Here is a 23,498-nt window from a genome sequence, read left to right as displayed (position 1 = left end):
TCTAATCATGGTGCTGATACCTGCCATGTCAGAAGAGTGCATTAAGACAGAGTTGGACTTGTTCACAGTGCCCTTGACACAGATGACAATAGAAAAAAAACACATATGTAGAAGTGCCACCAAATTTCAGCAATATTGGACACGGCGCCTTTGGAATTTTTCATTGCGGGGAATGGTGAAGACTATATTGATCTGAACAACACGTTATTGTACATACGACTCAAAATCATAAGACCCTAATGGGCTAACATCGATGTAGGTGCACCCGTCAGATTGATAAACTACCCCGGTGCCTCTATTTTTGCACTGGTTGATGTGTCCTTGGGGGACAGGTTGATCTCGCAAACACATACCAGTATCGCAGTATCATAGAATGTTTAATCAACTATGATCGGCACACCCTGGAAACGCTGTTCTCAGCTGGCCTCTTTTACAAAGACACACCATGACATATGGATGTCACGGACCCTGGTGGCGAAAATCATGGGCTGACAAAAAGAGCTGCATTTACAAATGCCAGCTACTTGGTGGAGCTGTTGTCACTGATCCATAGCGATATATTCTTTCAAGGAAAACTGATGTTAAACTGCGTCGATATTAAAATACGTTTGATCCGATCAAAGGATGAATTCAGTCTGATGCGCAATGACAATGTGGCATACAAAATAAACATTCTTACCGCGTCCTTATTTGTTAAAAAAGTTTCTATTTCCCCCGCTGGAAGACTAGGTCATGCCCATGCCCATCCTATGATAGAGTGCATGTAAAAAATTGTTCTATACCAGCCGGTACGTATGTTTCTAACCAAGAAAATTTACTTTTAGGAACACTACCCAAATCAGTTGTGATAGGCATGGTTGACAATGACACATTTACGGGGACTTACAATAAGAATCCGTTTGCATTCAAACATTATGATTTAGAGTTTCTAGCCATCTACGTAGATGGTCAGCAATGCCCTGCTAAACCCCTTCAACCTGAGTATCGTGCTGGGACAGCCGTGCACGAGTTTTACCAGCTGGCTCTTGCCTCTGGAAGACATCTAAAGAATTGGGCTCTGGCCATCGACAGAGAAGATTTTTTAAACGGCTACACACTCTACGCATTTAACCTCACACCCGATGAAGAATGCGGGCAGCATCTATCTCTAATTAAGTCTGGAAATATAAGGCTAGAAACCCATTTAGACAACCTCTACTGCATGCTATCAATTTGATTGTTTATGCCATATTTGATGGCATAATTGAGGTGTCCAACCATAGACAGGTTCTGGTGGATTACTACTGAGAGAATGAATACCGCTCAACTAACGACGGTTATGGACAAAATCTGTGCATATACGCATTTTCTTGGCGTGTTAGTGTGCGATCAGCTATTGGATAGGCCTGTACAAAAATTACCTTCATCCATAATAATCAACATGCACAGTTCAGATCTCCCCGGCGAACACTGCTTAGCCGTCTACATCAGCGAGAATTGTTTGGTGTGTTTTTTTGACAGCTTTGGAAACAAACCAAACCATGAACTGTTTCCGCCATCCATCTTTACGTTTTTAAGAACTACGTGCACGGGACTACAATTTTCAACAAACAGGTTCCAGATTTTATGTCGACCACGTGTGGCAAGCACTGTGTTTTTTTCCTCTATCACATGTCAAGAGGATCGAACCATGACGATGTAATGTCCAGATATTGTGATAATATGATTAAAAACGATAATATGGTATCGCTATTTGTGAAAAAATTACAACCCTGTGTGTGTATTTCTAATAGGTTTAACTGTGTTCAGCATGTACAAATGGGAAAGATGTTCATGAACAAGCTTTAATGTAGTACAATGATGCATAATAAACCAAGACAAATTATGTATAAAAATTTCGAATGCATGTCAAAGTTCCGTTTATTTACAAATGTCAAAAAACACAAAACACCTCTGTACAGAACACATTTTACAGTGAGGTTTTGGTAAAACAAATAAAAAATAAATAATTTTTATATCCACTATAAACTTTATTTCGTTTTTCTTCTTTTCCAACTTTTTATACTGGGAATTTGTAAGCAGCATGGTACCTCAGAGAACATTAAGAGCCACTTTGCACAGGGTCAAGATTAACTCATCTGTAGCTGCTTGCAAAATGACGCATCTCTGTGCAGGTTTAGCTTTAAGTAAGAATTTAAATATCGGTAAGTTTTTACGAATCCTTGCTGACATGCTGTCGCCTCACCTCTTTTTCTGGACATAAACAACCGGGTACTCTGAAAGCAAGTCTGTTCTGAGACAAAATGTTTCTGGAGTTTTCGCTTTATAATCAGTCAGGAGGTAACCATAAGGCTTTGCGGTGGCATTTTTAAAACATTCCATAAAAACTTTGTGTTACGGGGGTACATTTGTTTAGCCAAAATGTTGATCTGGTCGTTGTCTCTCAGGTTTTTAAACAACACTAGATCATTTGTATTGAGACTGATTGTCCAGCTAGATTTACTTTGAACAAACAAATTCTGAACCAGGTAGATGGTGCTAAGGTTACGGTGGTGGACATATTGCGTAAACACCTTTTCAACCTGCGCATTACTACTAGCGTCCTTCATGACATCAATAATTAACAAATTATTTTTGGTTACCAGTAGGAGCTCATCGTCATCTAGAGCACGGGGTATTCCTTCGATGAATTTGATGTCTCTTGTCTGCATTAACTCATCATTAAGAGGTTGCCAACAGTCATGAATGCACACAATATTTTCAATTTTATTAGAAATAACATAGTCAAAATTTGTAATCAACATCTTTACAAAAAATATTTTCCCGGAGTTTGAAGGACCACTTATTACACAAGAAAAAGTCTGAAATCAAAGCCCTTGACATCTCTCAAACCCCAATTAGATCCACCTGAATACCCCTCAGTACCCATATGGCTGTTTGTTGTACACGACTTTAAACCGTTTGATGACTGATTTGTTTTTGAGTGTGAGTTGCTTTTTATTCCTTACAATGTTGTCCGTACGTGCGAGTATGTGTTGAGTGGTTTCTCTATTCACTACATAGTGGTCAACCAGATCAATCAGCGTGTCTAACTTGATCACCTTTGAATTTTCAGCATTGAGAGTAATACCTTTGGCCCTCAGGTACGTTTTGCCAATAGCCGTCCGATACCCATATATCTTAGGTCCGAACAAAATTCCACAATGTAACCCCCACCGCCTATTTCATCTGTGACATCTCCTAGATACGGACCTAGGGCTGGTTCCCAGTCGCCCTCCTTGGAAACAAAAACAACACTGTGTGTCACTGTACAACAACCTATCCCCTAACTTATCCATAAGCTCGTACAGCATGTGTGCTGTTGTGAAAGCTCAGAGAAACACATTTATGTTGCGAGTTTGTTCACCTTTACCATCTGCATGACGCCACTGAATCAATGCAACGTCCTCCGAGACAAATGAAGTGTGTAACATCATACTCGTTACCAAAAATGTATCTCGCAAACTGTTCAGGGTCGGTCAACATTTCTGACACGGGCAAATTCTCGCTCATTGATAAGCACCCCCATAAGCGTTTTCATAACAGCTTATTGATGGATCTCCGGGCTTGGTTGAGGTATATTTTATTGGCGTCCAATCTAATATTTTCTTTCTCAAAATATTCCTCAATATAGGCCCTCTTGTCAGCCTCTCTCACAGTGTGCGCAGGATAAACTACTAGCCTTCTGTTTGTTCTGCAGAAAGGTTTTTACATAATCACAAAACAAGTTGTCAGAACTCTGTGGGAAATGCAACACTTCATCTATCCTGTCCACCACATAACCCTTCTCAACAGCTTTCAGCAGTTCGATGCTGACCCAACACCCTAAAATTGACCTTTCCTCATCACAATGGTTACATTGGGTGGTCTGAATTTCGTGCTCAGTGCATGTTCGACAGAAGGGAAACATTAATTTACGTTGCACGGTAGGGGAGGACAGGGTGAAGTAGCCCTTGGGGCGGCCTGCACGGTAGCCTTACCTAGACCATAGTAATTTTCAAGAGGTTCAAAGTCCTTGAAAATAACCTGTGGGTGGCCATATGGGTAGGTTTTCCTGGCCTGACAGTATGAGTATAAGCTCAATAAAACCAGATATCTAATTTTCTCCCCCTCTTTAGACTTGTAGTACAGTTTTGTAAGCATTTGTTCTACCGCCAAAAGAGGCCGTCTCTAGGTCTCAATTGCGACGGTGGTGTGTATGTTGTCATGAACACAACCACATCAGGACTGGTTTTGTCTGGCACGCGTCACTCGCATTCCCACATAACCTCAACCTGCAGACCATACACCTTTGTAAGGTTTCCAGCTTGTCAGCAAATTTGCCTTCTTAAAACACTATGTGGTACCTTTGACAATGGATGAATATGGTTTTGGGTTATAACAACATTCGTGCCCGTGATGCATGCAACCGTTAAAATTCAAGGGCAAATTCTGCGACTGTCCTTTTTCATAGTAGCCATCAACATAAAATTTACCAAACATCATCTCTACCATGGGTCAGAGCATGGTGTACATCCACATTTCTTGCCGTTTTGAACAAATTCTAACTGTTGTGATGTGTGTGTGAAGGACTGTATATGGTTCACAGGAAGTGTGTGGACCGCTATGGCACATCCAATTTAGAATGCAAGACAAGATGTTTCTTTAGTAGTTTTTATTAAATAGAAATGGAAAGTATGGAGAGTGTGTGAATGTTTTATGTGTATTACAATCACTGTGTATACAGAGCTGTTTGTTTGGGGGTGTATGTATTGGTGTGTTTGTAAACTTGAAACTTAATTGTGTGTTCTTTGTGTGGTTCTGTAACAATAGATAACAGCACCAAATTAGATACACAACCAAGTACATACGTATACACAGCTAAAGTCAAGACAGAGAACGCAGTATTACATCGGAAACGAATATACACATGCCTACGGCAAAACTAGTGTCTGCATAGCGAGTAAAACCGAACATACATTTACTGCGAATACCGGACAGACATAATATCCGCATTATAAAGCATATATTACTCACAATACACTACATTTACCGACATAAGACATGGTAAAAGGTAATACTATGTACAGAAACGACTGAAAACACAGAAGACATAAAGACAAACCAATACATGCAGCCATTACGAGAACAAAGGATCTTACAAACTTAACTACATAATGGCAGGCACGATCACCGAACGATCGGACACAAAGTAAACTCAAAGCGCACATATTTTACCAATGCACAGTTTACTTACTGGTATCCGAATGCACACAAAGATTCTGATGAACGCAGAATACAACAGTACTCCGCGATGAATACCACAGCAGCCGTCTCTCCCAAAGTGCACGAACAATCACAGCGCCCCCCACAAGTCTTCTCCTTTTGAATTTCGCGCTGCTAGCGGTGGTATTTAGGGAGACTCAGTGCGGCTGTGATTGGCGCATCTGATGGAGAAGGACAACCAATAGCAAGTGACTGCTTGCGCTATTGGTTGCTGCTGGAAACCGGAGGTGTTACTCAAAGTCCTTTGTTACACTAACCATTCGATGGAGATGTTTGAGTATGCCTTCTGCTGATTAATGTACGCATTGTTATGTGTTAGGGTAAGTGTGTCTTGTACACAGTCATACAACAGGATGCTAGAGTGGTGTGGTTAAATGGATCAAGCCCTGTACACTGAATAAACACTTCACAGTATTTTAAACAAGTTTCCCTCAGCAGGACAACATCGTTTCTACCTTAAGTGTACAGCTCTTTCTTGAAGTCAAAAATACCACCGGCGACTTCGTTGTACCACTCATCAAACTCTGTCTTGGCCTTATCTGACATGGTCTCATAAACATAGAAGTGTTTGTCGGGATAAGCGCCGCAGTAGTTGTCATTCTCCCACTTGCTAAATCTGTGGGGGAAATGACCTTCCTCCACAGAGCTCAGATTTAACGCAGCGGCCATTTGGCAAGGCGCATCGGAATGAACAAATAGCTGTCTATGTATCACTGCTTGAAAGTCTCATCATACATAAAAATCAGCCTACACCCTCTCAAAAGATTTTTGGAGTCATCCCCATTTTGGAAAAATACTCCAAGAGAATGAAATGGTCAAACCCTAAAGCCTTGTTTGCCAACCATATGTAACCCTTATATTTGGGGCTTCTAAACTTCTTCAAAAGTTTTTTCAACACAGTCATTCCCTTCCGCTGTAAATAATAATAATAATAATAATAATAATAATAATAATAATAATAATAATATTTATTTAGAGCCCAATATCACTATTTATAGTCTCAAAGGGCTATACATGTCTATAACAAAGTCAAATCAAAATTATATCATGCATAAGTTCGAGAAAATAGATACGTCTTTAGTTTTGTTTTAAAGGTATTGAGAGAGTTTGCTTCTCTAACTACTTTAGGTAAACCATTCCAAAGGAAGGGAGAGCGGTAGGAAAAGGCTCGGTTGCCAGTGGACTTCTTTTTTAACTCTTGGAATGACTAATAATCCAGAATCTTGAGAGCGCAGGGTGCGAGGTGGGTTATAGGGTGTAATTAAGCCAGACAGGTAGGAAGGCGCAAGCCCATGTAAAATTTTATATGTTAATAAGAGGACCTTAGAATCTGCCCTTGCATGAATTGGGAGCCAATGAAGGGAAGCCAGGACAGGACTAATGTGATCAAACTTCTTCGTTCGGGTCAGAATTCTAGCAGCAGCATTCTGGACCAGCTGAAGACTATTGGTACTAGAGGCAGGCAGGCCAGAGTAAAGAACATTGCAGTAATCGAGGCGAGACGTGACGAATGCGTGAACAATGGTTTCTGCATCAGCCATACTTAGAAAGGGCCTAATTTTAGCAATGTTACGGAGGTGATAAAAGACAGTTTTGGTTGTGTTCTTGATATGAGTGACTAGCGAAAGACTAGAGTCAAAAATCACACCAAGGTTCTTAGCTGAAGAGTTTTGAGAGATGATGCAGTTGTCAAAATTTAGAGGTAGATCACTAAAAAGATGCTTATCCGTAGGGGGACCAATGACCAGCATTTCAGTCTTGCCTGCGTTAAGCATCAGGAAATTTGAAGACATCCAACCCTTAATAGCACAAAGACATGCCTCAAGGTTAGCCAGTTCAGAGCGGTCATTATGCTGGATAGGTAAGAATATCTGAGTATCATGAGCATAACAATGGAAATTAATGTTGTAACTACGAATAATTTCACCCAAAGGGAGAATATAAATAGAGAACAGAAGAGGGCCAAGGACTGATCCCTGAGGAACACCATAGTTAAGCTTGTGGTATTCAGAGGTCACATTATTATAGTGGACACACTGCTTTCTCTCAGAGAGATAAGATTTAAACCAAGAGAGCGCCAGGCCACAAATGCCAATTTGGTTTTCCAAGCGCTTTAACAATATAGTGTGATCGACCGTGTCAAATGCTGCACTCAGATCAAGCAGAATAAGAACAGAGGTAGCACCAGCATCCATGGCTAATAAAAGATCATTAGTTACTCTAGTAAGGGCGGTTTCAGTAGAGTGAAAACACCTGAAGTCTGACTGAAATATTTCAAACAGACTGTTAGAGGACATATGGGCTATCAGCTGTGCAGCTACAATTTTTTCAAGTATTTTAGAAAGAAACGGGAGATTAGAGATCGGCCTATAATTATTTAAGGCTTCAGGGTCAAGATTTGGTTTTTTAAGTAAAGGCCTGATCATGGTTGTTTTAAAAGAGGAGGGTACAATACCAGATTTAAGTGACATATTTAGAGTGTTTAGGATTGTTGGGCCAAGAACCGAGAACACTCCATATAAGGTTTAGCAGGTAGGGGATCAAGGAGGCAAGAGGCTGGTTTAGCAGAGTGCACCAATTTGGACAGCGCGTCTAGAGAGATAGGGTTAAATTGAGTTAAAGGCTGCACATCCTGACTAATCTTAGGCGCAGTAACAGAGAGCGTGCAGGCAGTCTGATTTGATAAATTCATTTGAATATTACGACGAATTAAGTCTATTTTTTGCGAGAAAAATTCAACAAAATCGTTTGCAGTAAAAGGGCTAGATTGAGGGGAGTGATTCTGGGTAAGTTTAGATACTGTATCAAAAAGGAACCTGGGGTTATTTTTGTTAACATTAATTATTTTTGAGCAATACGCGGATCTGGCTGCATAGAGAGCGCGTTTATAATCTATCAGGCTGTCGTGCCATGCAAGGCGAAAAACCTCTAGTTTGGTTGCCCGCCAGTTTCGTTCCAATTTCCTACACACCTGCTTTAGCGCGCGGGTTTCTTTATTAAACCAAGGTGTTAAGTGTTTAAGTGTAAACTCCTTACGCTCAAACGTGATGGCACAGACGAAGTTGGTGCTATGTTTACCACGTCTCAAAGTCATAGAAAAAGTACTTCTCATCTGTTTTTTTTCAATGGTGCAGGTTTAATGTAACACGCATGCCAAATGTCTGGTGACAAATCTTCACAGCAAAGAACATAGCGAGCGACAACACATTTGTGAACCTTTGTATTGTTCACACTAATGTGATACCTGCGGTTACACTTCTTGCAATACTTTGTAACATCGCATGGTGCCGCTACCATACCCCCCTCACCCATGGACACTGGCTGTTTGTGTTTTTCAAAACAATACGCGGATTTGCAGTGCATCGAACAATTGAAGCAATATGTTGACAATCTAGGTTTCTTATAACATTCAAAGTCGTTGCACACATCACAGCTGTATTTACAACTATCGTCTCTGCGATTGCTAAACCCGCCATAACAAAACTGACAAACATACGATTCGCCTAGGAAGCCCTTGAGATTTTGTATCCTGTAGTAATGGTTGTCGTGGAGATACAGAAACACTGTCTTGTGTGGTGTGTCGCTTGTTTGGTACTTCAACAACACGTTTGTGCCGGACCTATAGAATACAACAATCTTGATCCCTAAGGCGTGTTCAAACTCTGAAGTCTGACGCAGCCTTCTCTAATGCGTTGTGAGGTACTTGTGAGTTTAGATAATGCGTAAGACAGAGTGTGAAAAACAGGTTGTTCGAAATGTTAGTGGGGCAAACCAAATTCATTCTGTTCCTACTAATCACCTCATTATGTGCCAAGTCACACAACTTTCTATAGGCGCTGCTGTTCTTACCCCGCACTATAGAAACAGTCAGTTCCAAATTGTCGTCAACCATGATTCTTGTGTTACTCTGCAAAACTCTTTCAATGGCATCCAAGAAATGATCAACCCCGTAACCGCTTTCTGGAGATAACACTGCGTTTACATCCAACGTTAAACTAAACCCTCTCAAGCTAATGCTGAATGCCCCATTTTCACCAGCTAGGAGTTCAGACTATATCGCTCAACGTATCGTGTAGAAACACAATGCATGCCGCCATGTCCGTGTCGGGGATGTCCCTGAAATTAAGCGATCAAACCACACTATTAAATCGGGGCCTCGCCACAATCGAATAATCACCAACCACACCACCCTCTCTAACCAGTCGTTCTATATCCCAATCATTTAAAACGCGATTAGGTGACGTGCTGGTGTGACCGGCACCGTATTGCAGAGTATGTACTGTGTTATTAAAAATACCAATATCATCGGGTGTGTGGCAAATAGAAACATTGTTCAGTAGGTTGGTCGTATCTGTGTCTGTGTCTACTTTCTGACTTTTAATGAAAATAATGAAATCTAACAAACAATTTCAAATGAAAAACAAGATATAGCAATAACACTCAACAGTTACACAGTAAAAGAGAACAACATTAATGACATCAGCTATGAGAGGTTTGAAAAACGTGTTAACACCTCTGACAAAGCACCCCAATCCACTTTAGTCAAATGGAAAACCTCCCAGATAACAGCCGTTTGATGGCTCAATGTTTTAGTCAAAGCGACGTGTCTATGCTCCCATCTCTCATTAACATTAACGAGCCTCTGAACAACGTACTTTAATGCCACAATTTCCTCTGTAAACTGATTATTGGTCTTACCCGGCCTCTCACGCGTGTTTAGCAGATCGTCCGGATAATCGTCTTACATTACACGTTAGTCTGTTGCAATTATGTTGCATACAATTGTGACGATACCTCCGATGTACATTGATGCTACTGTGTTCAGGATTGCCACGTAATTCAACCGCAGAGTCTTGACCGTGTTCAACCGACGACGAGCTGTCCCTAGATTGATCCCCCGCGACAGCAGCCAGGCCTATATCTGCGATCTCCTCTGAGGTTGTTTCTGGAGCTCTGAAGTCAGCCTTGTTCCAGTCTTCAATTTGTGTCTCCGTCCAGCTTTCGACGTTATCCAAACCTGTGGTCGTAGTAAGACTTGTCTGTTCTACCCCTTCAGACAATCGCTGATCTGCTACCGTTGTCTCCGTGCACTCGTCAAGGTCTGCAATGCAGTGTAATAAATACAGTTCATTAGCCACGCTATCGATCTGCATTTTCCCCCATTCTGCAATAGTTCATCATTAAAACCGCTAAGAATGAATACGATTTAGTTATTCTTACCTATCACGCTATCCTCCTGCAAATTTGGATGTTATTCCGAAGCACCGGCCTCCGCATCTGTAGCATCAACCTCGAGATGTTTGCATTTAGAGCACACCCCAGGCGCTTCACCACCACCACAGGTAGACGAGGGAAATTCTGAAAAAAGGTCTTGGAAGTTTCCAGGACCGTTCCACGGCAACGAGTCGATTCTCGGCGGTGTGACCAGATTTTGCAATTCTGCTGATAAAACACAACCCCCAAGATTAGTAATATCGCCAAAGTGACCGCTCATGAAAAATAAGTCGGCTAACCGACTTGTAGCAACGTCCTTACCGAGAGGGTGCTCAGATGCTGTATAATTGTACGGTTCTGATCACTCAGCCCCCACATACAAGGCAACTACACCTTTTTGGTGTGCTGTTGGCTTTTAGCATAACTGCTTGTGTCACATGTTCTGATATCCCCACACCTGGACATTGCACCACCATCTCATTGATCATTTTCAACACCCCTTGCCTACAATCAAAGCTTTTTTGTCACGCAGTAGTCTAACAACATAAAGGTATCTGACACATGCTCCGACAGTCAACAGTTTCGACAGGATAGCCTATGTTGTAAATCTAGATGTCCTTTTTGTTAAGAGCAAAATTTGATTAGGCTATGTCCTGTATGCTGAAGGCTACAATGAGTATATAGTGATTTGGATATCTGTTTGCTGGAAGACTTCCTTTAGAATTTCAAACACTTTTTCCCTCTTTAGACGGTCCAGGCCACACCTGATCCTAGGCATTTGACACACAGGTGACTCCGTTTAGTAAACAGTGCGCTTTCATGTCGTACAGGCTCTGTCTCAAACTGTCATAAGCGAGTTTGTGGAAGTATTTTTCCTTTGTAATCAAATAGTAGATAAAACAACCAGATCTTTTGAGCCCAGCACATTGACCTGGAAGCTTTCGCTGTTTTTTAAGGTCATCAACACTGTGAAACTTTTTCTTAAACACCACTATGCCGACTCCCATGTGGCAGTCCTGACTGACGCAGTGGGCCAGAGACTCATCTGCCGGACAAGAGAACAAATCGGCTTTCAAATAGCAGAAATTCTAACCGACAATATCCAGTTTACCGTGTTCTATTTCACATAATTCATACGTTTGATCATATTTTACAGTCACCAGGGCTCTCGCCAAGACATCGGTATTTCCGACCAGATATTGCTCCATCATCAAACAAAACTATAGTATACCTGTTCCGACTTAAATCAGTGATCACATATCCATAAACCGCCGAACATAAAAAACATCTGGTTGAATAAATGTATTGGTGAAATCCACATACCACGTTTCCCCACGCAGTCTCCACACCACCATGTCTCACACATGTGCCCTGTCAATCATGCCGGCCAAGGGAGGGCGAGAGGGGAGGGGTGTCCTCACAGGGGGGGTTATAAATCACAGGGGTCATAAATCACAGTTTGACATAAAGTGTAGGATATATACTACTCTAGTAGTATTAGTAACTTACTGGTAATGAATCAGCAGAGAATATTTAACACTAGTTTGAGTCTGCAGCTCACAGATCAGTGTAGAACCTAGCTCCAAGATGATGAAAATAGCTGCCTCTCTACACCAAGTGTTCAGGCACACTGCATACATTCAAAAGCACCTCAAAACTCATCTTTTTAAAATTGTCTTCGAACCTTTTAATCACAAACTGCAGTTTTACTTCTTTCTAATGTAGCACAGTAAAGTGCTAAAACCACAACATGGTCTTTGCAGGACCTCTCAGCGCTAGCTTTTGTGTAATGAGATGTCTGAATTATGCCTGTCCTGTATGCTTTTTTGTAAGTCACTTTGGACGAAAGCATCTGCAAAAATAACTTGATGTTAATGTTGGACAGCACAATTTTGTGTCTGACATTTGGGCCTTTTATCACTTCTTTTCAACAAGCGTGGAGGTCAGTCATTTAATAGGCCGCCTTTTCTTTGCATGCCAATACAGCAAGTTTAAATTTCAGGGAAATTCCGCTTCAAGTCATGGAATTTGCTCCGCCAATACATTTCACTATGCATTTAAGCCAATGCATTTATGTCTGCGTTTGTACAAAGGAAATGTTACAGTTAATCCAAAAAAGCTCACCTGTTCGTGGTAGTACATTTGGCAGATTGCTTGGCTTATGTAAAAATGATTCTATTGATAAACCTTTTGCTGGGACCTCTCTGCCTTGGGTGACCCTACCAGGAACTGCATTCTCCATGCAGCACAGCTCCCAGGATCACAGGGGCTAACAAACCCCTCCACCACAATAAGGTTGCAGTTATTGGACATAATGACACTTACATGTCAAACGGTTTTCCTTTTTTTATGTAGCTGTATTTAAAATCATGACACTGATGTCTATATTGTCTAAAGATGCACATGAACATTAATTGAACAGTAAATTTGTGTCTGTTTGCCAATACTTCAGCAAGTCGGTTGGTCATATTTTGTGGTTTTGTGGTGTAGGTGGGAAATGTTAAAAAAAAAAAAAAAATGCACATAGAAACTTGTATAAGCAAGTACTTTCACTGTGCATTTAAGCATATGCATTTATGCCTATGTGTGTACAAAGGAAATGGTCAATCTAAAAAAACCCACCAGTTTGTGGTACTACTTTCAGCAGATTGCTTGGTTCACGTAAAAATGATTCTGATGATAAGACTCAATCCTTTTAGCTGTTGCTATGACCATGTAATTTGACACACACATCAGGTGTGAGTGCATTGTTTGATGACAAAATGTCAGGGGTCATGAATTGCTGGAGATGCGAGGGCCTGCATCTATATTGTTATGTACAGCTTAGGTTTTTTTTTTTTTTTTTTCCCTTACCTTGGACTCAGATTAATTGAACTTCATCCAATGGCAAGCCATCCAATGAGACTTCTAGCCTGAAGACCATTCTTTAGTTAAGACACCTTGACTGTGATTCCAGTTGGACTGATTTACACTGCCCTATGTTCCATAGAGATAAAAACCATACATGGAGACAAAGGTGCATTGGAGTTTTGTGTCAGTGTGTTAGATTGTACAGGTGGGTGTTATTTCCTGCTAGACATTTCTGCTTTCCATGTCTCCCACAGCACCATGGGGTCAGCTGCAGGGTAATCAGCTGGGGACCGCTGCTCATTGATGTTGGGCTCCTTAAATTTATCCTCGAGTTGCCCATCATTTTTTTAAACGAATTAAATTATGTGAAATAATTGCTTCCAGTGTGTTAGAATCAAATCTAGCACAGTATCCATCACCAGCGAAAGAGTACTCAGTTTCTAGAAATATCACAACAGTGACATAAATCTAAACATTTTCACTGTAATATGTGTGACAGCACTCACAAGTATCTGCCTAGAATAGACTACCTAGTTGCTACCTTTATCCTTAGTCGTAAACAGGAAATAAATGCAATATAATATGTAGGTTTTCATCACTGATTTCCATTGTTGGAGCTTCATGGAAAAAAAGCACTCTGAAAATGACCTGAATATGTACAGTTATCATTGTAACACAATTCTGTTCTTGCCTTCAGAGATGGCAAAATATGAATCAAATTCTACTTTGTTATAGAATGCAAATACATCCTGAAAACATGTCAGAATAGAGAAAGCATTGTCAAAAAAGTATTTAGTTAAAACACACATATTTTCAAAATTCAAAAATACACCTTCCACACCCCAAAAGTTTTGTTAGTCAGTGATAAAAAGAAAATTACGCTTATCAGATTAAATGTATTCAGGGCTTCCTCATGTTAGAGAGCGGACAAGTACTGAGCATATTGTACTCTTTGCACTTAACACTTTTATGACTTTCATGTATTGTCTATAATGGGGACAAAAGTGTTATCGCTTGGAATCAGTGTTATCTCTGTTATTCCTCTGTTTCCCATCCGTTCCCTCCTGGATACAACTATTTCATCATTTTTGAGGCTGTTTAACAGTTAAATAAATTCACTCTGTTCGGCTGTGGACAGTGGATCTTTAACATTGACCACATTACCACATAAGATGTGATGATCTACAGACAGATGTGACGAGAGAGTTTCATCACATCTGCAAACAGATGTGATGAAATTGGAATTTCAAGATGAACATTTTTTTTTTCTTTTTAATCTAAAATAAATGTAGTGTTCTGAGTTTGGGTTTTCAGAGAATGACAGCTGCCTCTTTGTTACAGTATGATAGGAAAAGGTGGTCTTTTCTCACTGTTTATTTTTACTGCCAGCAAATATTTTCTTTCATATCTCACAGGCTAAAGCTCAGTGCAATCATTCAGACCCTCTACAGGTTTGTTATGCCCAGCCTAGGGGTTACCGAGCATAACAATAGTGACCCCCCCCCCCCCCCCTTTTCCTGTTCCCAGAGATGACCCATGCCCACGAATTACAATCCAAAAAGTGATTTATTTACACAAGTGGTAGTAAACACACACAACGAGTTATTGAATCACAAACGAACGGACACAGACCAAGTGGCCAGGACAAACGAGAGGCAACCGACATCTGGATGGCGCGTCTTTTTAAAACCGGCGCCGTCAACTGTGGGCCAATCCCTGATCGCCACCTGCAGAGTAACACATTAAAGACACAAAGAGACATACGGGGAAAACACAACAGACAGGGGAGGAAACAGCACCACACACAGGCAGGGGGAGAAAAACAGCAGCACACAAAATAATGCCCATTTATGACTCAAGGTCATAACAAGGTTATGCTAGCTCTTATGTTCTTTTAAATGACAGTTTTCACTGTTACTGATTTTTTTCAACAAGCCATATGTACTGGACTGAGGGTCTGTGTTTTATTCTTACAAATAACTCTCAGTTATCTTGCACAACAGAAACAATGCGCAATTGCAAATTGATCATTGCAGTGATAATTCAGAAGGACTCTGTCTAATATTTGTGCTGATTTGTTTACCCTTTTTTTGTTTACCCAGTTTGCTGCCTGGGTGGATGCTGTGGTGTTTGTCTTCAGCTTGGAGGATGAGATCAGCTTTCAGACAGTGTACAACTACTTTCTTCGCCTGTCCAGCTATAGAAACACAGCAGAGGTGCCCATGGTTCTTGTGGGGACACAAGGTAAGGCACTTACAGTACATATCTGGCTAATGAACTATTTAACAGTCAAGTATAGCAGACAGTAATGTTTAATTTTGTGTGTTAATTGCTTTAATTAGCACCAGTTTGGGAGGGGGGGGGGTACTATTAGCAATTGTACATTTAAAGTGCTGCAAGTTGGGGCCAGTTTTCTTCAAAATATACTGTGGCAGACACTCCCAGGTCAAGGCCAGATGTGACCGAGTCCCAACTCCACACTATATGCCTTACTTCTTATGCTAAGTCTTAAATAAATTCTGAGATTCAAAGAGCAGTCGAAGTCCTCAAGAGTCTGATGCAGTGCAAGTTTATTGCATTCAGCAGTGAGCAGAATACAACAAACTGAGTCAGGTCCCGGGAGTGACTGAATCTACTACAGAAAATCAATTACTTATATCTAAAACTTTATCAGTGTACTAAACCTACACATCCAATAAGCACCCAACACAGTTATATGGTAACATGCCTTACATCATCCGCTTGCTTGGTCCAACCCCATCATTTCCAGAACTTTCCCTGAATTCACTGTTCTATACACCACTATTTCTCAGATGTTTCCCTTCTTAATAATAAAAAAATAATATTTGACCATGTCCTCAACTTACCTCAGATTTAATGCACTTAATCTACACTTAATGCAGGTGCAGTGTGATGGAGCTAGTCCATGCAAGACGGTTATTGATGCATCCGCATCCAGGCCATTACTTTGGCTTCCCTTTCACCGTGACCTAGTATTTCCTTTCTCATATTACCTTCATGTCACCATGACCTTGTATTTTCACTTTTAGTACACAGAGGCCCTTCTTCCATTTTCTCCAACATTCAGGGGCCTTCTTCCATTTCTCCAACAATACCATAGTATTTTGATATGTATTGTGTGAGGTTCTCATTTGATGTGTAGCTTGTACTAATGTTCTAGTTCAGATGTCTAATTTTTTATGACATTTGAGGTGATGAATGTATTTGTGGTGTTTTGGATTAACGAGTTAACTGGTGAAAGATCTCGAACTAAATACAGAAAGAGAGACAAGGAAATTCTTTGTTTTGTAAGTTGTCAGTGACTGCTTGACAGGGTCATTGAGTGGATGGGCAGAGTCGGGTCACATGAAATTAGTTAAATGAAGTGTCCAGTGTTCTTGGCGGACATGCGCTTAACCCTCTCACTCCAGGATAACAAATCTCGTGCTGGGTGAGTTTTACCCTAGGATTTACCTCATACCAAATGAGAAGTATTAATAGTTAGCGAGAAGGTGTTCCTGAAAATGTGTCTGTTCAGTCATAAACGCCTATGGTGCGTGCATAAGCGTATACATGGGCACGTGTATGAACGTGTGGTACACTTAAGGGTCCTGGTCACTCCAATTTAAAGGTAACACAAAAATTACTTTCTTTAGTAACTAATTACTTTTATATGCAGTAATTGGTAAAGTAATTCAATTACTTTTGAAAGAAGTAACTAGTACCTGTAACTAATTGCTAATTTTCAGTAACTTGCGCAACACTGTTAACATGACATAATGCAGTTTAAAAACAAACTTGTTTCATTGTCATAAATAGTACTTTGAACAAAAGTACAACAACATATATCAGGGTTTTGATAAATAATGCAGTAAACGGATACAGTGACCTAGAGTAAATGCTGCTGTTGAATATATCTAATACTACATGCCTGTCTGCAGTGAGGACCTGCAACTTTGGGATTTCACAGTACACGTTTGAAAGAGAAGCTAGGCAACTTTCTTTGGCTATCAAGCCATGTTAATACGTGGAGTATTAGGGCCACATTGACGGGAAGAAATTCTGAGATTTCGAGAGTAAGTAATTTTACAAGAATAAGTCATAATATTATGAGAATAAAGTCATGATATCACGAGAATAAAGTCTTATATAAAAAAGTCTTACATAAAAGTCTTATAAAGTCTTATATAAAGTCGAGAATAAAGTCGTAATTTTACAAAAAAGTCATAATAATAAAGTCGTAATTTTAGGCTGTGTGTTATTTTAGAGGGGAAATATCAGAAGAGCAGCCTGCCCCCTGCATTAAAACAAGGAATGTTAAGCATCTTGTGAAGTTATATTTTAGTACAGGTTTCACAAATAGCGAAATGCTTAATCTTTTGGCACACCAGCGGCATAATCTTTTGTATTCCTTAAACTTTTTTTTTTATATAGTGGCTGTTCCAACTTTGTAAAGTTAATGCATGGTGCCTCAGAAAGATTTAACATTTATCATGGTATTAGACAAGGCTGTCCAGTATCTCCATTTTTGTTTTTGTTAGTTACCCAGATAATGGCTAATCATGTTAAAAAAAATTACCCTTCCTAGGAATAAATGCAGTGGGGAGGGATTTCAGAATTTGTTAAGAGATGATACTGCAATTTTTCTAAAAGACCAAAATCAGGTGTCAAAAGCAGTGGCTTGTATAAATGAGTTCAGTGATGTTTCAGGTTTAAAGATGAACTTAGATAGATCTGTTTTATTTCCAATTAAAACTTGTAATCTGTCAGCATGTTATGGGATCCCAGTTAAAGAAAAATTGACATATCAAGGCATTGTCATTGGTAAGAATGTGGAACAACAATGTAATTTAAATTTTGACCCTCTTATTGAAAAAAACAAAATTGAAATTTAACTCATGGTTAATGAGAGATATTTCTATATATGGTAGGGTCCTGTTATCCAAAACAGAGGGAACCTCAAGATCAGTCTGTGTCTCATTGTCACTCAGTATCCCAACAAATGTTACCAAGGAATTGGATGAGATAAACCCCATTATTTTTTTCTGCTGCTCATTCCAATTTCCCAAATCAACAAAAGTGCACAGCCAGTGTAGGCTACACTTCGCCCTTCTTAAATATTATCACATTATGTAGGCCTACCTTGCGATCTAGACATAAGATTGGCTGGTGGTACGGAGTGACATCATAACTGGGAGTCAAGCATTAATCCCAAAATAATGGCTATGAGCTGCCTCATTCGCGAACGAGAGCGTGTTTCTGCTTATTCTTGTCCAGAGTTTATATGGACCAGCTAAAGAAAGGGAGGTGACACCCCCCTCAAACATAAATATATCTGCCTGCGCAAATCAGCAAGACTGTATATTAGAAGCAAGCTGGGTTACCGCTGCAATGGTTAACTTTTCTCTCTGTCTTTTGGCAAAACATGTACAGTGTTGATTAACATACATATTCTGAGAGCCAAAAGTCCCTCTTCTAGCGCCCCAGGTGCAGACTGGTTTTATATTATTCTTAACAATTTCGCACAAACCAGAGAAAAATGTAACAATATATCTGTGAAACTATTCACAGTATTATGAATAAGTTGTGGTTTCTTTGGAAGCATTTCGTAGTGTGACTGATTTCACTAATTTCATTAGTACTGTACAAAGTTACAGGTGCGCTATTTGATCAATTCCTCCCCTCCCCCACCTTGGGCTTCCAATGGGGAGACCTGAAGTCAACCGAACTCCGCCCTCTCCCCCATCTCGTACTTCTGAGTGGGAGACCTCGGCAAGTTGCTGCCCTGGGTGGCTACCCATGTTGCCCATGCCTAAATCCGCCCCTGTTCTGGCATATCTGGTGGCATTGATTTTTTGTTAAAATGCAATTTTTCTGTTGACAGAATCCCAATCAAGTTAGTTAACTTTCATAGGCAAGCTCTTTTAGCCTGGACATTAATATATAAATACAATTTCAGTCCTCACAGATACTTTATTTGGAATATTAAGGATATTTTATACAAAAATGAACCACTGTTTTATCGCTCATGGTTTGACAATGGAATTTTGTTAGTTGGGCAACCTGTTAACAAAAATAGTGTGTTACTGTCATATTCAGAATTTCTTCAAAAATTTAAGTTACTAGTCACCCCTAAAGAATATGCTGTTATCTTTGATGCAGTTCCCAAAGGTTCTCTTCAATTTTTAAAGAAGTGTAATCTCACAGAAAGTAATATTAGTAACTCTGAGCACATTTTTATTGGAGATATTGACGTTTGTAATAAACCGTGCAGTAACAGGCACATCAGGAACGCTTTGAACTGTGTTATGCCTCCTACAGCAAAATTCTTTTCATCTTCTATCATGAGTGATTTACAGTGGAAAAGGGCTTGTTGTATTCTAAATAAATATTGTAGCAATAACAAAGTGAAAGAAGTATCTTTTAAGATTTTACATCGAATTTACCCTGTTAAAGAAGTGTTGGAAAGATTTAAGCTAAATATAGACTATACATGTGTTTTTGCAATTCAGACAGAGAAATGATATTTCATCATTTTGTTCACTGTGATCATTCAGATTTATTTTGAACAGATATACAAAAATCTCCAAATAGAAAAATGGGTACTAATGTACAGATTTATGTATTTGATGTGATGTTATATTTTTTGTTCGGTGGGTTGGATAGTAATATTACCTGTATAATTCAGCTTCTAATCATCCTTGGCAAATTCCATATCCACAAATCAAAATGGTCTGGTTGAGGTTGGTGACAGCGGGCATAAACTAGGCTTAAGGTTAGACATTGTCTTCAGCACTACTGCAATAATAACTGTATAGTGAAATTTTAGTTGGCTTATTGTGTTGTATTTAGTTGTCTTATATTTCAAGAATAGTTCTGACAAACAGTAGTGAAATTGTTCAAATATTAAAAGAGGTATTTAAAGAATTCAGCAAAGATTTTGTCAGGTTCTCAAGCTTTAGTGTTTGGTGTTTGATTGAGTGCCTCTTGATTATTTATCCACTGTTTCTTCTTGTTTGTTAGTTTCATAACATTTTTACTATTCAATATGGAGTTGTCATAGAGTTCAGTTTATGGTGTGTGGTGCGTCACTTGCTATAGAATGTCTTATGTTGCATGGTATTATCCAAATACTACTACTACTACTACTACTAATAATAATAAAAGTGTTTCATTTTTAATATGCCAGCATCCAGTTTTTCCTGTGTATCCTAACCCTGTTTTACCCATATGTGTCCTGTATTTGTTTCAATAATCCTTCCTTCAAGGGAATTTTCAGTGACAGTAATTCATAAACTATGTGATACACAGAATGATGAATAACCTGTTCAAGTGTATCTGCTGCTGCTGCAAAAAAGGTGTGATCTGTTTGATCATATGCAAGATCAGATATGTAATGACTCTGTCTGATTCCCCAAGATGCTATCAGTGCCACAAACCCCAGAGTGATTGATGACTCACGAGCCCGAAAACTGTCCAATGACCTTAAGCGCTCCACTTACTATGAGACCTGCTCTACTTATGGCCTGAACGTGGAGAGAGTCTTCCAGGACGGTAAGGTGAACATTTTACTCATTTTTGGGCATGTAGAAGAGGTTGTCTTGAATGGCACCTTCTAGAACCTATTTTTCCTGTTAGCTTGTAATCATAGAAACAAGAACAGAGATTGAGAATGTTGACCTATGTTCTTTTGATTGTGGCTCTTAGCTGAAACACAACTTTAAAACTATTCCATCTGTCCATTCCATCCAAACCTTACCTCTTCTCCTATGCAAATCAGCATTTCTTTTCAGTTCCCTTGTCTTGTACCTTTTAAGATGAGTGTCTTTTCAGTCCAACCATTTTACTGGACATTTGTTACTGGATGTTTTTTTTTTGTTGTTTGTTTTGGTTTTTTTTTACATAATTGCCTCTTCATGTTCCATTTGGAAATTTGGAATAATTAAAAGAGGGTGGGGTATCTAGACAGCTTTTATTGGACTTTCTGTAGGTCTCAGGAAGGTATTAGCAGAGACACATTTTCTGATTTACCTGGTCTGGCTTAGCGTGGACATAGCCTAATTTTGAGTATATGGAGTTGAGTGTTGTTTGCAGAGTGTGTGTATGGGATGTAATATCAATTAACATTTTAAAATAAAAGCTGAGTCTCCTTACAATAGCACTGAAATTTTGATTATTATAGTTCTCTTTAAAAAGGTCAATCGATGACTAATTAGTAATTACATTGTTTTTAATGACATTGCATCTATATTTTGGACAGTACATTTTTTCAGTTTACCAGCTATTGGCAGATAGAAAAGTTAATTCTGCACCCTGCACACACACACACACACGCACGCACGCACACGTACTCATGCTTTTTCTGTCCTTCTCTTACCTCTGTCCCTTACTTCATTTGCCAAACTAACAGAGTAAAGGAGGAGATGATTAGATGCACAGTTAATATACTGGTTGTTAAATAACAAGCTTCGACTGTTTAGTGAGTCATTTTTTATCTAATTCTACTGGTACAGTTGAAGGATTACAACTTCCAATCCATTTCATTTCATATCTGTGCACGCAGTTGCTCAGAAGGTGGTTGCCTTGAGGAAAAAACAGCAGCTCTCAATTGGTCCATGCAAGTCTCTACCCAACTCGCCTAGCCACTCCTCTGTCCCAGCTGCACCCATACCTGCAGTTCATCTGAATCAGGTGAGGTCCCAGCCAGTCAACCTCACAGTCATAACTGCTGTTTCCATGAGAGTCCTAAGATTATGGATTCCTTATTATTTAATACTTTATTTTATCTATAGTTTTAATGGTTTTTTTTTAATTGTTAACAACTGTACAGTCTTCAGTGACACCCCAAAACCTCTCTGTCTCTAGCTACATGACACCCCCGCATAGTGGTCAAACTGCTGCAAAATTTTGAACAATGAAAATTTTTGTAACTTTAGGATGCATAAGAGAATGTTCTTAATGTTTAACCAGACTGTCTAAGTGAATACTTTCATGAAAAATGTACTGCAGTATTAGAGGTTGACAGTGTTCAATAACGCAGCATGCAAAATGTGAGAATAGCATATTAAATGGTTGAAAACCATCATGAGATGTTCTGCACTTTAATGTAGCATGTCCAGTGGTGATCACCTCAGATAACTACATTGTCCTCTATCACTCTCCCTCTTCCACTGATTTTATCCATTTCAGGCAGCAAATGGTGGGGGCACATTCAACGACTACTCATCCTCTGTGCCCTCCACCCCCAGCATAAGTCAGCGAGAAATGCGCATCGAGACCATTGCTTCCTCCAACACGCCCACACCAATCCGCAAGCAGTCAAAGCGCCGTTCCAACATCTTCACAGTAAGTATGCGGCAGCTAATGCAGAGCACCACGCACTCACACTACTAGAGGCGGATCAGACCTGGAGCCACCCTAACTGCAGATGGCAGACCATTTTCCCCTGTTCCAGATGTAATGGTTTACTTGCAGTTATCAAGTTTTACGAGAGCTGTTTCTAGATCTACAGTTAGGTGACCTGTTTGCTTTAGAGCATTAGAGAGAAACACTATGAAATGCCATTCCAGCTTGATCCACCAGAGGGCATTGCATGGCTCTGTCAAACCAAAGCTGCCCCACTCCTCCTCTCTTCGAAACGCATTACGTCGTGAGGCTTTTCTTAGTTAAACATCCAAATGTGTGATGCAATGTACAGTTAAAGTGTAACAATTAGGAGGATAATGGAGAGTTGTATTGATTTCCACAAGAGGAATGCTTTATCTTTCATGTTCTTGTCTCTGGATATTTTTTTTTTTCTGTGCAGTGTTACTTTGAAAGATGGACACCCAGGGAAACATTTTAGCTTTTTGTGCCATTCTATTGGTTGCAACAGTCTTTCTGCAGTCTCTCCTCCCCTCAGCAGTTTCCCTTTGAAGAGAACACACATGACTTGCTCATCTATCACATGGACCCCCCCCCACACCCCCCCCCCACACCCCCTTTTCACACTGTGCTGCCCACAATCTCTGCCTCCCCTACACACATCTTTCACTTCAGCAGGCATTAGAACACATATTCACCTTACAGTAGTGGTCTCCACAGGGACAAAATAATCTTACAACTGCATATACTTTCCAAGAAACATAATATCCCTGTCTAAACCAGTCCAA

The 23,498-nt window shown here is 39.8% G+C and overlaps 1 protein-coding gene and 1 pseudogene across 1 annotated transcript in view; one reads left to right on the top strand and one right to left on the bottom strand.

Moving 5' to 3' along the window:
* Positions 1–23,498, top strand: part of agap3 (ArfGAP with GTPase domain, ankyrin repeat and PH domain 3) — a 168,340-nt gene that overhangs the window by 76,554 nt on the left and 68,288 nt on the right. Inside the window, exons 5-8 of the mRNA XM_030767656.1 lie at positions 15,450–15,591; positions 20,767–20,901; positions 21,911–22,038; positions 22,537–22,692. Coding sequence (XP_030623516.1) covers positions 15,450–15,591; positions 20,767–20,901; positions 21,911–22,038; positions 22,537–22,692 — 561 coding nt within the window. The remainder of the gene's footprint in view (positions 1–15,449; positions 15,592–20,766; positions 20,902–21,910; positions 22,039–22,536; positions 22,693–23,498) is intronic.
* Positions 11,165–11,570, bottom strand: LOC115807476 (ADP-ribose glycohydrolase OARD1 pseudogene; annotated as a pseudogene).

This window comes from Chanos chanos, chromosome 3, assembly GCF_902362185.1.
Source record: "Chanos chanos chromosome 3, fChaCha1.1, whole genome shotgun sequence".
Classification (NCBI taxonomy): Eukaryota; Metazoa; Chordata; class Actinopteri; order Gonorynchiformes; family Chanidae; genus Chanos; species Chanos chanos.
The sequence above is the reverse complement of the archived record's forward strand: the minus strand, read 5'-3'. Positions and strand labels throughout refer to the sequence as shown.